At 36.0% G+C, this 17,280-nt stretch overlaps 1 protein-coding gene across 1 annotated transcript in view; it reads right to left on the reverse strand.

Moving 5' to 3' along the window:
* Positions 1–17,280, reverse strand: part of LOC140143416 (atrial natriuretic peptide receptor 1-like) — a 45,063-nt gene that overhangs the window by 26,232 nt on the left and 1,551 nt on the right. Inside the window, exons 2-4 of the mRNA XM_072165271.1 lie at positions 1,869–2,014; positions 1,236–1,391; positions 218–353 (exon numbers count right to left, since the gene is read on the reverse strand). Of these exons, the coding sequence (XP_072021372.1) occupies positions 218–353; positions 1,236–1,391; positions 1,869–2,014 (438 nt within the window). The remainder of the gene's footprint in view (positions 1–217; positions 354–1,235; positions 1,392–1,868; positions 2,015–17,280) is intronic.

Below are 17,280 nucleotides of genomic sequence, written 5' to 3' on the forward strand. Positions count from 1 at the left end.
TGTTGTTGAATGAATATGAAGACAACGACGATGACGTCGATGGTGATGATGATGATGACGACACTGATGATGATTATTGCGCTACTACGGAGTCAAAGTGTCGACTGAAAATACCAGGTTCCCAATTTTTGTGTGTGTTGTGACCAAAGGTTTACACTATACTAAATTAAATGTTGAATGGTTTTTTAGAGAAGTTAAAATTCACTGTTACAGTTACCTTCAAACGTCCTATTCCACATTTTTCGTGTCATCGCCATTCCATCTCTGACATCACCGTTTTCAGCCAGTGTTTGGTTAACAGCCAGTGAATACAAAATCACCGCATCATACATTGCAGCGGATAAGTAGCCAAACTGTAGAATAATGTCGATAACATAAGAATTAATTGGCGTTTGTGGGTTTGTAGGCAGTTAGTGGCGTAACCAGTGGGGGTGCAAGCTGCCCCCGGACACAAAAAAACTGGGAAGAAGAGCAAAAAATTGGGAAGGGGAAAAGGGTGAAGGAGAGAAAAAGATGGAAGAAAAAGGGGAAGGAGAAGAGAAAAAAAGGGGACAAAAGAGGAAAGAGAAAGGGAAAGAAGAAAAGAAAAAAGAGGGAAGAAAAAGGGGAAGGGAGAAGAGAAAAGGGGAAGGGAGAAGAGAAAAGGGAAAGATAGAGGAAAGAAGATCTATACTACTTTCATTGTGAAATTTGTACTCTGAAACACTGATTTTTTAGCTTCTAATATGCCCAAAACCAGGACCCCATCCGTTTATCGCTTCGCGGCAAGCCGCTCGCACATAAATACTAAAACTTTTGGTCAAAAATTGGGAAATTTTTCAATCTTGCCCCCCGGAAGGTCAGGTCTGGTTGCGCCCCTGTAGGCAGTGACGGTGTCGGTACCACTAATGGGGAATTTTCACTAGCCTAAATATAGAACTATTGTAGGGCAAAAGGTGACCAAATGAATTTAACATAAAGCAGCCTTTTGAAACCAAACTCGTCATTTTTATTATTCAAGCCATATTGTATTTTAATTTTTGTTGTTTTTGCTATAATTTGTATTTCTTGAAAAGGACACGCTTCGCCTTCGGGAGGGACTCACATCTATCCTTGCTCTTGATGATTCTTTTATGTCAAATTTCACAGGGCTTGTGACCCCACAGTTGGTGTAGCTAACACTCCCACAGAGGTGGTTGTCACGGAACTTTGGCCTTATAGGGCCCACATTAGGTCTCCACACTGTATATACTTACGTCATCACCGGGGGGACGACTGAAGTTGTAGTCCCGTACTTGTCGCAATGTGTATTCTTGTTTAAAAGCTCGAAATTGTGCGGTATCTGGTTCATACAGTTGAAAGTTCATCAGCGCTTGGTAGGCGTACTTAGCATCCTCGTCCCGGTCGTCATTCTGAAAGTCAAAATGTGTTTATTTGAACAGCAAAAATATATGTGCGTTAATTCCGTGCGAAATACGACGTAATGCAAGTTATTGATCGAACATTGATATGTGTTTAAACTTCTACTTATGAAGATGAACAGTTTTGGTGATATGCTTAATTGTAATAATAAAGTTAAGCAGGTTGTTGCAAACAAAAGTGTAAAGAGTAAAATCGTTAACAATCAAAATATATCTGTGACAATATTTTGGTCTTTGTTATTTTCGTAATTTCGCATACTGACGAAGCCCACATTACTATAAACCATCCATCTGTGATGTAATAACTATAGAGGGCGAGGTTATCGATTTTTTTTTAAACCGGTGTTGAGATCGCTCCCCGCGCTCGGCGACTGCCGTAAGATACTACATGTGGTAAATAGGAGCGGTTTATAATAGGGTGGTATTCGTAGGTATGCATAAATTACGGCGAATTACGCATATGTATACCTGCTTCCAGTTGTCATCGCCAAATATAAACCTATTGTTGAAAGGATAAAAACTGAAGAATGCGTATTCCCCGTTGATAAGTCCCATGTCATATCCTTGTAACATAAGTTGCCGTACAATAGGTCCAATTACAACCAGAAGAATTACTGTGTGAAGTAAGAACAGAAAGAAACACAGAACAAAAATTAAATTAATCAAAGCCTCCTGTAACATTTGTTGAGGAGGACGCCCTCAATAGTTTTCAAAATTCAGTTTTTTACACCATTGTAATTAGAGAATAATGTATTGTTTTTAGCCGCTAGAGTGTATTTATCGTCTCATATATGCTGACAATGAAAGCTAACATTTTATGGAAAAGAAATACCAATCTATTTTTATGGAAATGTTACAATATAGCTTTAAAGGAAAAATATAGTGGGAGATAATTTGGATCTCAGAACTATGGGGAAAATTGCTTCCTTGTCAGCAGCGTAGCCAGCCTTTTAGTGTGAGGGTCAAATTTCATCCCTAAACATTGGGGTGGGGATTTTTTTATTTATTTATTTGTCCCATTAACACATACGCACATGGATTTATTATATTCACATACTTTGCAAGTGATGAATCCGAACATAACCTCTTAATGGTAAAAGGTCACATGTTAGTATGTTAGTCAATTAGAAGGAATCGGTCCGTACCGAAGGGAGGGTCATATTAATCAACACTGCCCATTTTCTTCCTTTTTGCCAATTTTGCATAATGAAAAATAAAACACCTATATGGGAAATTACCACACAAATTGGTAAACAGGGAGCAGAATTCTGCACCCGCGAACCAGCGGGAATTTCAAATACATACAAATCCCGCTAAATGCAAAAAGATCGATCACAACCGACAAATAAAGGTAAACTAGCATTGAATGAACGATTAGCTATGACAAGAACCATCTATGACTTGTCAAAACCTTAAGATTAGATTCGATTTAGATAGATTTCTACAGACAAAATATCATACATGACATTATTCATGGGGTTCCAAAAGAGAGTGGAAGTAGGTGCGCCGCTAGGCGCTATGGGTAATCCCAGGACCCTTTACCGTACCAATACCGGGCCATTTGGATCGTGCCAACACCTGGCCAGTTAATCAATTTCATGGTTGGCCCGGTATCGGTCCAATTATGGCAATTTTACAATTCGGCAACATAACGTTGGGCCAGTATTGGCGTGGAACAGGGTTTCCGTGTCCGATAGTAGCCATTACGAGCCAGAATGAACCCTATATCGGGCCAATACCATAATGTTTGCTGAGTAATAGACTACACCGTAGTCCACTTGCCCATTGTGCATACTCTGGATATTGTATTTTTAAATTTTAAATGCTTAAAAGCTTAAAACTCTGATTTAATTAATGTGTGCACAATTGATAGATTTTCACAACTGATCTTTTCAGTCACCGTACTCCCAACAAAATATTTTTTCGAAATGGACTATACATAGTCCACTTTATTTTCATTTGAGCCTTATCTGGTAGTTGATATTTTTTGGTGGAAACCAGGCTCGAAGTTTAAAAATGTGATTTAAGAAATGTATTCCTTTGACAATGGTAGTGATGATGATGATGATGATAATAATCTAGAGATCCCTTGTTCGAATCATCGTCAAGTTTTTTATTTATTTTTCAAATGTCATTACCATCGCATATGAAATTGTAAACCAAACGCAAGGTACAGAAACTAGTCTTGGGATACTTGAGGACCATGAACCGTATTCGCCCCCCCCCCCCTTCCCCCGTAACAATGTTGATCTGGGTCTTATGATCAGCCTCCGTGTTCGGACTCTGCAATTTTGAATCCTACACGGGAGCCTAGTAGAACCCAACATTGATTGGAGGGGAGGGGAGGATGGGTGTTAGCAAAATGTTAAGGTTTTAGCACTTCATTTGCATTCTTAATAAACAAGTAATAACTTTCAAATGAAATGACGTTTAGTCAAGTGTTTGCTTAAACATTGATGGGGGGGGGGGTAAAGGAATGTGAAACATTAATGTTACATTATTATAGAGCCTGTCTCGCTCACGAGTTATGTACAACCAGACATGCGTTTTTCTCCCTTCATAATAGTTTACAAAGTGAGCCTGTTTTAACACACAGATGCATAGCGAAGCATATAATTGTCTCTTTCGAGGACAACATTAGAACTTTTACAATGACACAATTTCCAGTTCATTTCACTAGGATTCACAACATGCTGATCTATCAGGGGAACAGTTCTTAAACCTCAATACATTTATACATTCATTGAATGACCTTTGAAGATTTGGGTACAAAAACTCAACTTGGGGTCAAATTTTGCGCTATGATTATGTAATTGAGGTTATTGGACTGTGCCATTGGACGAGGCTCTTATGGTCCATAGTGTTTGCTTTGAAAGGATACATTACGTAACCAAATTAAATCGGCATACTCCCCTCGAACATGTTGAAGGACGAGCAAGGTCTGCTGACCTTTTATAACGAGAGGCAAATTATGTACTACGCATGTTTGTGCGTAAGCACACTTGATTGTCATATACGCGTACTGTGTTCGCATACGTTTCGCATTTTGAATAGTATGCTTAGGCTATAATGCGCAATGCGTTTTGGGCGTTTAAATGTTACAAGTAAAATGTGTTGGAGATGTTTGTGCGTATGTGTATGCACTAGTAAATGTCATATGCGTACAAGGTTTGGCAAGTCTTGTGTTGATTATTATATACGTGCGCCGTTTGCGGGGTGCGTATGTATGTGTATACACTCGCGTATGTCATTGCGTATACTGTTCAGTAAGTCATGCATTCAGCATTATGTGCGTGCGCAGGCGAGGAAATGCGTATTCATGTTTATTCACTCGCGTATATCCTACGAGTACACTGCGTACAATGATCGCGCGTCGGCATGCGAGGTGGACAGATGTATCTTGTCACGCGTGTCTTTGGCGCGTGCGTTATCAACAATAATTATTATGAATACTGCCCTGATAATTCTAACACATTGAACCTACTTAATACAAGCAATACTATATAGTATATACACGCATTACGTATGTTTAAAAAACCTTAACTTTTTTGGTGTACACCAAAAAGCCTTGTTTCTTCAAAATAATGGACTTTCAAAAGTGGACTACTGACTTTGGATTGCGGTTAACATGTTTAACCATAGACCCTGGAACGCGGTTGTCAATGGATGAGATTGTCTGATTTCGGGCCTACTAAAATTGGCCATGATGTAATGCATCTTTAAATGGATCTGGCTTGTGATTGGTCGCCCAGATCTCGTTATGGTTTAAATCCTCCGGGCACCTGCCATTACCATTAATAACTACATGGTACACAACTATGCGGCCTTTGTGTTGGCGGGAACATTAAACTCTCAGTAAGTGCATGAGCGCCTCGTGTACTTGCTTGCGGTTAAATTGGATTGATAAACAAGTATGATTGGCAGTGTGTGTTAAGGGACTAAGTCCCCGGTCAAAGTCCTGTTAAAAATGCAATGTTCATAGTCGATTTTTAACTCGGACTTTCGCGATTAATAAACTGGTAGATTCTAAAATCAGAATTGTTCAGTATTGAAGTGCCAATATAATTATGACATTATGATATGTTGCATTCAATAATATAAGCCTACGTACACTTTACTTTTACTGTCACTAATATAATTATATAAACTTTTTCATAACAATTTTATACTAGTATTTTGATGTTTTAAATATCAGTATAATTTCGAGTTCAACTGAATGCTTTCATCATGATTAATAACATGCTTTTATTTATCAAAAATCGACTATGGCATAGTATAGCTGGGTAATGGCAATTTACTATTGACTTATCCTTTATTTTTTAAATGGCTTAAAAGCCATTTCTAATCAAATATAGTTTTACTCCTATGCGGTTATCACTGACATGACTGGTAGCTAGCCCTGGACCGTCAAAAGAATTTTATTACCTAGTATTATAATTGAACCAAATCCTGCACGATGCAATCATGTTAGTGGACGCAGTAATCATTGTAATGCAGTAGATGACTTCATAAAAAGTTACGCAACCGTTACAAGCACTTCTATAGATTCAAAACTATTAATAGTATTCACAATGTTTTAACATAGAATGACACGTGGTTTATGTATGCGCATTTGGATACCCCTTTTGCCCAATTTCGTTCAATACTAATAACACATCAGTATTTTAAAGACAAACCTCTGACTTTAAAAGTTGCAGTACATTGTATTGATTTGAATCAAGAGCAAAGATAATGACAGGTTGTTAACGCTGAACGAAATTGGACGAGTGAGGTATCAAAAAGACAAAAGTTCACTCTCAATGATCATGCATGCTCTGCCAGCATGGCCTGCATACAATCCACACGACACTGCACTTAAGCTTAAATAGACTAACTTAAGCTTATAGCTTCAAAAGATAAAACAGACTGTATTTATCCATTTAACAAAACATTGGGTAAAAATAATCTATAATTTTGAGACTTATAAAATGGTCAAAATAGGCTTAAAACTGCATTGACCTGCCTCAGCGACGTATTTATAACAGCTGCGTTACTTTCTGTGAGGTTTTTATAATTCATGTATTTCCTAAAATGCTAATAAGGGGCTGTGCAATAATTATGAGCCCCCGGGAAGAGGGGGGGTAAAATTTCCGAACGGCCCGCCAAAAATCGCTTGCCCCCCCCTCGGCCTGCCAAAAATCGTTTGCCCACTCCCCTCTCGGCCCGCCCAAAAATATTTGCCCCCCCCTTGCACATGCCATTTTTGGGATCCCAATTTTCAAACCTTATATGGTCTAGATATATTTTGCTAGGACAGCCAGCAGGAAAATTTGCATATTAAATTGTTTCCGTACGTTATTTAAAACGCGCCCCATGAATGTGTGCCAAAAATCGCTTGCCTCCCCATCTCGGCTGGCCAAAAATTTCTTGCCCCTCCCCCCAATTTTACCCTCCCCCAGGGCTCATAATTATTGCACAGCCCTAAATGATGAAGCAATAATAAGAATACTTCGAATAACGCCAATGATTCATATCCAGACCACTTCAATACATACGAAGTAAAATGATCGAACCTTCAATGGTAATAACGTGAATTTATTTAGCTAACGACTAAAAGGCAATACTCTGATGCATGAATATGCGGCTTTATTGATTCCAATTACACGTGAAGTGAAAAGAAGACATTTATTTGCGGGGCCATAAGTGACGTGGTCGTACAGAGCAAAACTGGTCATTTTTATTTAGAGCAAAATTAGCGTTCAGTACTCCATTTTACATTCTTACATAAGCTGACTATTTCTTCAAATTTGGGCTTATTGTATTACTAAAAACAAGAAAAAAAAATAGACAAATAAACTTCAAACGCAATTTTCACAGTTACTTTAATAGATTTGAGTGACAAACGACCCAATGTATATTGCTTTAAGGTTTAAATGCTTAAAATAAAACAGGACTCTTAAAATAATAAAGACCCGATAATATGACAAAGTAATAACTTCTTCAGAGATCTAGAATGAGCGTTTATGGCGTTTCGACAGTATTTTTTGTGGGACATGAGAGCACCTCAGACGTATCAAATTGCATTCTGAATACGAAGCATGTCTTTCTGATATCAAATAATTTTCATTTTTTGAAATTCACGATATAATACAAATTTTATGACAAATTATTAAAATTTGATATTTTTCAAATTTTTGGTATATAACAGTCCTCGAAATAAATTTGATAAATCTAATGATATATTCTTAAAGTGTATGTAGATGGGAGGAAAAGCCTACGATCAATTGAAAATGATGACCTTTTATATCGAAGATATGGATTTTTTCCCGAAAAGACCTATTTTTTTGGGTGTTTTGGGGAAAAATCCATATCTTCAATACGAAAGGACAAAATTTTCAATTGATCGTCGGCTTTTCATCCCACCTACATACACTTTAAGTATAAATCATCAGATTTATAAAGTGTACTTCAAGTACTGTTATATATCAAAAATATCAAATTTTAATGATTTGCCATAAAATGCGTATTACATTGCGAATTTCAAAAAATCTAAATTATTTGATATCAGAAGGACATTCTTTGTATTCAGAATGCAATTCGATATGTCTGATGTGCTCTAATGTCCCACAATAAATACTGTCCAAACGTTCATACCCCTTCCCTTAAGGTTAGCAACTATTTTAAACTGTTGCGGCGATTTGGTAGTTCACATCATCTTGCGAATGGTAGTGAGCTTTGGCACCTTCTGCAACTTCCGTATGTAAGACAACTACAATAGCAGGCTGTTATTTGTCGTCCAGGTCTCCTTTAACCATGCGATGGGTATAGAAGTTCATCTTCCTGCATGACCCAGGAATCGTGAGTGTCGATAAGAGGCTCAGTGATGGTTACTGGAGTGGTGCGGGCATAGATTCTTACATTTCTAACATGATCAGTGCGCTTGATGACAGCAAATGTGTAATTTTGCGTTATCCTATTTCCATAACAGAGGACAACCACCCCAAAACACAGTAGTGAGACGTTCTTCTTGCAATGGAGATTTCCAAAAAGGTGGCGGTGATTTTCCGTTTCGAAATTCAAACAAGCAGACCGCAAATGCCTTCCGTCGGGAGAAGTCCTAGTGATCACCATAGAACTAAGTTCGCCATGTACCCGTGGTGGCTGAAGATTACAATTGATAGCCATTAATGTGTTAGTCTACTCAGTCTTAGGAACCGTGCACCGCGGTGGTGACGAGACCCCGATTTTCAGTGCCAATGGAAGATTCAAGAATGTCCCCTCCTCTGTGCACATGCCAATATTTTGGGTTTCCAGTGCAATTTGCATAACATTATAAAACGGTCTAGATATATAATGAGAGAAGAACGTTTCCGTATTGTGTCCCATAAAATGTGACAAAAACCGTTCCCCCCTTTCAACTCGGCAAAAATTGCTTTCTCCCAAATTTACCCGTTCCCAGGGCTTATAATTATTGCACAGTCCCTAAAGATCACCATACTGTGATGACATAAACTGTTCAGAATATGTAACATTATGTCCACCCTGACAAAAATATTAAATAACCAAATCCGTCAAATGCAGAAAAAAGCATGGAAATATTAATATAATATCATATTTTTCCTTTTCACATGTCCATAAAGGTCGCTTGTAAACGCTTTATTGCATCGTTTCTTAATAAATGTCATAATTTTGATCAAATAAAGGAGTATCTGTTATTTGTAGAGAATAGTTTCATTATCATTGAGGTATAGGACTTTTTATTTTTTCGGAGAAGAGCAGGTAGGGCAACTACTTGATTATATGTCTACATGTTCATACTACATACCCTGAAAATTTTAGAAAATTCGCACGAGTCCGTTTTTTTAAATCACATTTTGTTCCTAAAATGGGGTTATAGCGCCCTCAACGGGCACTCTCTCCATAGGGCTACATGTAAAGACCAGTTATAGATAAATGGCCCTGAAATAAAATGGACTTGTGCGAATTTCCTCAAATTTTGCATATGATGTAGATTTAACATCTGGAATGTAATGCAAGTGATGTCGTTGCTGCTCTCCTAAATTCATTTTTAAAATGTCCGCCCCAGACCAAGGTGAGAAATCAAAAGAATTACGCAGCCTATAGGAAAAATAGTCGTCTTAATATCAACACATACTGAGTTTTTATGTATTATGGGAAAAAATCATTTTCGCTTCATGCATTTTGCATGTTTCTAAATATAGGTTGTGCTCGATTTTGATTTTTGCTTTCGCAGCTCAGAGCATGAAACGTATGTGTTGTTGATTATGTTCTTCATTATGTTACCAGTAACTATGACTACATGTACATTTTCTCGTTAACCCCAACAAACTGTTTCATGGTGTCCATTAGGAAACGAATTTGGAGAAAACCTTCTGTTAATAAAATACTATGCTGAGCCACCAGACTGGGTGGCTCACGCTCCAGTAATTTCAGATGATTGAGTTCAGTAATACATCACAGAATGTCTTCCACTTCATGAAAACAAATAGATAATCAGCTTATCGGATTAAAAGCTTAGAGGGAAGGTCTTGCTGCTCAGCGAGTGTTTATAATTATCAGGTTTTCTCCAAATTCATTCTCTAATGCGGTTGTGATGTCTCATTATAAATCATTTTATTTCATTTCATTTCGCTTTATTAAACATGTTAAGCCAAAGATATATTTCCATTGTGGTCCTTTCTGCCATTGTGAAGATATAAAATAGAAAAACATGGATTGAACTTTACCTTTAGAATAACAACAAAAATACAGTATTGTAAAAAGTAATAAACATCAAAAGCAGTTCTGTATTAAAATTGTTAAAAGAACCCGGACCAGCCTATTTCATAGTTTGTTTTGTTCACTGTCATTTTTAGCGGAATGTTTCCACAAACACGATTTTTATTGTATATACACTTCAAAAACAATTTACCCTTTATCTTCAGAAAATAATTACACGATTGAAATTGGTCTTAGTCCACGTCGTCGGGCGTATCATACCAACACTGACTGGGAATTTGAACTCAGCAAATGCTTTCATGTATGACTGGGCTCATATTGATTCCTCATTTAATAATGATTATGAGCCCTGTCATACATGAAAGTATTTGTTAAGTTAAAATTCTCAGTCAGTGTTGGTATAATCAGAGAAAATGAGAAAAGGGGAGATCGCTCGAACATATAATCCGATTACCCACAGTTAACCTCCATTCACTTTTCTTTGTTTGGGGTACTTAAAATACCACTTGAAACTTCCTTTGTGGTAATCTGTTCATCCGCCACACGCTCGACTGATTCGGTAGTTCTCTTAGTGGAGAAAATATTCCACACACGGAAGTACATTTTCGCAGCCAAATCATGCTTGTTTTCTTTAAAAAAATAATACTAATCAGGGTGACCATGATTTTTAAACGAGTGAAAAAGCATTGTATATATCGCAACTCCCATTAAAAAAATCAAAAGTTTTGTTAAGTTACGGAAAGTCAAGCATAATTAATTTTCCAGTAAAATTAATATAAGGGTAAAGGAAAAGCAATTTAAATGATAACCATTTGAATATTTGCGGCAGTTTACGGAAACTTAAAACTAGTGTAATCAGTAATTCAAACTCGTGTCAGTTTCTCCATATACTCCCGTTTTGTGTCCAAACGTGTCCAAAAATGCTATTTGGATCCAAAATGAGGGTCTTTTTCACAGGGATCTCGGGTCAAACTTAGCAGCCGGTCATGCCAAACAATACAGAAATTATATTTCGCGGTTTAGAGCTAGACAGTCGTGACTCGCAAAGCCACTTATCGTATTAGCTTATCAATCGGATTAGATCATTGTTTCCATCAATAAGCGGATGCACACATTATTTATTTGATGTGGGCAGCGAGCGACCTCCTCTTTTATCAGCTTCTCTGGTATAATACGCCAGATAACGTGTGCCAACTGAAGACCCATTCTAATCGCATAATTATTTTAAGATATAGGGTCAAATGTAAAGGGGAACTTACTTTTTTTGAAGTGTTTATAACCTTCTGCACACTAATCGCTATTACAAGACCATAATACATTAATAAATTTATTTTTAAGTGCTTGCTCCCACATCCGATTTCATCTGCTGACGATTTTTGAAGACTTTGATGTTTAATAACCGGCGTCTCGTCCAGAAAACACACAATGCTTTCCTTTTATTGCTTCTGCATCATTTATCACTTTTTATTTTTCAAATATTTTGTCTAATAAGTAAAAAGATTACACAAAAATCGTGTGTAATTCTTATTATTAAAACACCCCAAACAAGGTATGTGTCATAAAATGTTTACAATCGACATTGAATGTATAACTATGTAAATCAAAATCTTCATTTTAAAACGGTTTGAGAAATGTTATTTTTTCATCTTACCATAATAATATAGAAATACCCATTAGAGTACAAATGCTTTTAGGAATATTTCTTCGTCAGTTTAGCCAACTCGATGGATGGTAGCAAGTAATAAACCATTTAATACTCAAATAAAGAATTCACAAAATCCAATGCAGCCAGTATAAATACGCCTGTACCTCAGGACTATTAAATTGTGCATTGCTTGTGTATATATGACCTGCTATCACGAAATAAGCGAAAAGTCGCAAGTTGGTAGTTTCCAGACATTCTGATTGCTGTGTTGATGTTCTTTGTTTGCCGAGCACCTATACAAGCCAGTGGTATGTTCTTCGTGAGTAGCCCATTGTGCCCCCATTCACAAAGGACATAGACATACTATTGGATGAAACAGGTGTATGTGAAACAAAGAACACCAAAGCATAATTATAAGGTCATGTTTTTTATACTGGGCACCTAAAAAGGGTGGCTTTGTTGCATTCGTACTCATCAAGACGTGTTTACATACAGCTTGTTTATTTGATATTTATTATGAGCTTGTTTAGTACTATTTTTTCCTTAGAAATTGTTCTTTCAATTTCTGAAACAAAAAGTTATGATTTTCATTTGTACTAATTACTGTAACTCGTTAAGTCTAATTAGTCAGGGGTGGCTCATGTGGCGGAGGATCATGTGGCGGAGGATCACAGTGCTGTACAATGGTGATCCTCCGCCACATGATCTTCAATAAACATTATTGATGGATTTCTACTTCTGTACTTGATCTCAGCCAAGTAATATCATATTTAGCATTCATTGCCTCAGTATGTGTTAATTAGACAATTAAAAATTACTAATTACTTGTTGCTACATTAATAAAGTTTGTTGCCCTCTATGTATTTGAATAGGGATTTAATGTAGGCCACATTCAAAAGGGTGCTATGGGCAAACGAAACATGATAAAAGACTCAAATTTCTTAAGCAGACCTTGGTTGTGATCCTCTTCATGCTCTTTACTTCAGTAAACTAAAAACTAGTAAAACAAAGAAAGTTTGCGACAAATCTGAAAGAGCGCCCTCATGCTCAATTTTGATCCAAAAAGTCCATTTTTACGAAAACGCTTTGTCGAATTTTCAAAACTGGATTGTTGAGCTTATTTTACATCTAGTTACATGCCTCAATCATGAAAATTTGCATCTCCAGTGCCAGATAAGGGGTCTTTTGAAGAAATTCATATAAATATTGATAGATTTTTGACCACCCTGTATTTACATAATTGAAGTACTTGACCGCTAAAAGTCCCATATGGCTGGGTGGGCAATTAAGTTAACTATATTAAACATGTGTCAAAACTTTACATTATCAATGTACGTCGAGGGATGACACCCCTAACTGAATTAATATTTTCATCCTCATTTTGCTTGTTACACCCTGTATATTATATGGGTCACCCTGTATAATGACTCCCATTGTATTGTTTCTGAAATCGTCTGAGTATATGCTCTCAGAATATATACTTTTATTGGGTTCTAATGTAAACTTTTGAAGTTATAGTACCAAACCTGTAAAAGCATGTGATTTGTTTGAAAAATACACATGCTACGCAACTGGTGCCCAGCATAAAAAACATGACCATAAGCTAGAACGTCTCGAAACTACCAACTTGCGACTTAACGCTTATTTCGTGGTAACAGGCGACATAAAATAACCAAAATAATGATCCTTGTAAACTGCAACTTTTAATTTTTTTTTAAACACTACTGAGTTAACATTGAACGACATTTGAGGACTTGGGTATCAAAATTAGCCATCGTTCTCTCTATATTAAAATATTCTAAATACGATCGATTAATTTGAAGCATTACTTTTTGTGAAATCTTTAGTCCGTGTGGCATATCTCATGTTGTGCGAGACTTATGACATCTAAAGTTAACATTTGACAACTAAACCAAAATACACAGAAAAGGAGCAACATGATTGCACATGGTTGCTTAGTACTTCGCTGACCCATCTATATACAGCTATATGTGACTGGACGCAGCGAATCAGCCGTAAAGTCGGCCCCGGTCAATTTTGTTTTATTTCGTGTTTAGAAAATATATACCATAAGCTTTAAAATGGTATATCATTTGACTTCAAACGATATCCAAAAGTGGGGTTATGATTTGTTGAACTCTGTTCCTTCGACAAAATTGTATTTTTTAACGATTCTACATGTGTCTCTTTTTCTACATTTCTGGTAATAAATATCCAACAGTCATAATTGGCGGTCATTTCAAATCATCCCTAAGTCAACGAGGTTCAGAAATATCCTCTCATTGTTCATTGTTGATTATACATACCTAGACAAAATACAATGCTTTGTTATCTACCACTTGAACAGGATTTAGCCAAAGCAAACAAAGACAAGAACTATTCTATAGAAATAGGTAGAAGCTTATTATCCTCTTCAGCAGTAGTATTATTGATTGATTTAAACAGTGTTTGATAAGATACTTGTCGCAACGAATTGATACACCTATGAATACGACCTTCACATACATTTTACACTTTAACTCAGAATACAATTTGCCGGGTTTACGGCTGATTCGCCGTGTCCACTCACATATGTTATATACAGCTAGCTTTTGGCTATAAAGACGGCGTATGTCAATGTGGCACCTCAGTGATAGAAACTTCAGGAATGTAAAAATGCAAACTTTCGTTAAGGAAGGTGCGGAGGCAAAGTAGCCCGCGGAGCCCTCTCAGTAAAGTGGATCCTGGACTGGAATTAAACGGCCTCTTTCTTACGTCTTACTAATTACAACAGAGTTTTGCATTTTTGAAACAAATGTTAATGTAGATCATTCTGAAAAGCGAAAGCCATCTAGTTAAGATTATGTGTTATAGTTAATAACTAGTAAGTAGAAGATATATTTAGACTTAAGTCTTAAGATTCCGGTTGCTATAAAATTAGATATCAGTTTTACTCCCGGTTTCACTATTAGCTGTTATATAATTAGGGATTGCATCAAAACTCGACCGCCGTTTCCGGGCGGTTCCGTCCGGTTTCTATTGTTCTTAACAATGGAACACGGTTCAACCGAAATATGTACATGCAGCTCATGTTGTTTGATGGCATGTAAACCTATAGTCATTTTTAAGTAAAAGTGAACAATGATGGCGCTATTCATCTAAAATCTTGTTTGCATCTTTACAAGGGGTAGACACTTGTATAATGGTATTAGAACATCAGAAAAAGACTAACAAATGGCAAGGAAATTTTCAAAAAGCTTTCTGTTATGAAATATAAGGAATAATTTGTATTATTTGGGTAATTTAAATTTCAAATATACATAGCGCCCTCAATTTGCACATAAATGTACAGTTTATAGAATTAAAATTACCACAAAAAAAAAAAAGATGAATAGTTAGATATAGAAACGAAAATATATGTTAAAAATAGCTAAAACATATGTGTGTATTAGTGTAATAGCGGTTGGTATTGTCCATGTCTAGAATTGAACATTATATATAATAATGTTTTGTTAGAAAACTTAAAAATGATCACATTAAACAACCGTGGCATCCATCAATACCCATTGTTACGTGACACTGACAATGAATTTTGTATTTTTGAATTTTACATTGGTCAGTCCATAGAAATTAAAGCCAATATTTAATATTCTCCTCTCTTTACGACAAAGTATAGTATCTCGTAATTATTTGACCATGTCTAATTTGAAAAGATACTTATTTCTTATGGTGTAATATCATAACATATCATAACTAAATCTTGATTGTTTTCTTAACACTTTAAAACTAATATATGTTGTCACCCTTACTCCCTGTCCCTCTTTCCCGCTCTCATTCTCTCTTTCTTCCTTTTTTTTCCTTCCAATCTTTTTTTTCAGTCTTCCCTTTTCTCCATCGCTTATCTTTTCTCCTCTGTCTGTTTTTGGAACTGTACTCTTATATTTTCCATTTTATGGATTCATATAATTTACTCGGCTATTGTTCATGATAATTGTGCCATATCGCACCCACAAACCCATAGTTGCATCCATTACGTTTGGGTTTTGGAAAGAACCTTCTGTTAAATCATGCATGACTCAATTACAAATCTCTACATCCCTTTCTTCTTGTCTATTGATATTTTGAATAGTGTTTATCTTTCCTAATAGATAGCACCCTGATCGATTCTTCCTGCATATCAATATGCTTCATTTACATTACATTACAGAGATCGGACACTAATCCCTACCATAACAAACCATGTAAAGGTGATATAACAGGTCTATATTACAGGATTAGATTAGTAAACTATGATCTATTTGCAAGTATTATAATATATTGATTGAGCAGGAAAGATGTGATACTATTTTTTTGTATAGTAGTCTAGTTGCCGGCGTGCGATATTTTTTTTCCTAGTCAACATTTGCATCACATAATACATTTACATGATATAGGCCTATGACTCATAGTATGAGGCTGGATTGAGCTGTGTTCAGTTTTATACGGCGGATTTATTGCCATAATTATTACCTCTTACTTAACAAAAGAAAAACAAATTTATTCCAATTAAAATTCTACCAGGGTTCGAACCCACAACCTTTTGATTAACAGTCGAGATCGAATACCACTACGCTGTGAGTGCTTCTGCCAGAAATGCGTTTGTTCATCATACTTATTGATTACGGAATAAATCGCAAACACACGATATATATATATTACTTGTCTATTACTAATAAATACGTATATATATAATCTCCAATCTATGCGGTTCCTATGCAAATGTTGACTAGTAAATTAATATAGGCTGCCGGCGGCGTCAGGTATACATAGAATGTTTTTTTTTTATGATGATGACATGTATGATGCAAACTCATAGGTTTTGTGCGTTTGGCAATTTGGGAGGGTGGGGATGGGGTTCAAAATGACCCCATAGGATTATAAAATCAAAATTTCAATTGCTCAAATACCTCTTTCAAATATATCAAATTATTTACATAAATAAACAAAAAAATAAATAAATAAATAAATAAATAAATAAATAAATAAATAAATAAATAAATAAATAAATAAATAAACGAAAAAATTGAACAAATTGTAGCGTAGTATTAAAATCATAAATATAACCATTGCTGGCAGGAGGACTCGAACCAACGATATTGACATTAGCAGTCTGATGCTCTACCATTGAGCTATGACAGGATCTAGTGATAAGGGTCGAATTTTTAGCTTATACAGTGTTTGTCAGTGTTTGTCCGCCTCGTGAAAGAAAGAAATATAAAATCTCAATTTTTAATTTAAATTTATTTGATAATTTTCTAACCTATATTTTCTTTAGAGCAGGGACAAATATTTCCCTTTTATCTAATTTGACCGCTATATAAGAATCTACTTCTTTTATTACTGATTTAATTCCACGATTTGTTCCATTAAAAGGGCATTTCGTGATCCACAGCCTCATCCCCCCACTTTTCTCAAAAAAAGTTGAGATTTTCATATCACTGGAATACTCTGGCTACATATTAAATGTTTATGTACAAAATATTTCTTGCAGATTAATTC

Source organism: Amphiura filiformis, unplaced genomic scaffold (genome assembly GCF_039555335.1).
Source record: "Amphiura filiformis unplaced genomic scaffold, Afil_fr2py scaffold_21, whole genome shotgun sequence".
Lineage (NCBI taxonomy): Eukaryota > Metazoa > Echinodermata > Ophiuroidea > Amphilepidida > Amphiuridae > Amphiura > Amphiura filiformis.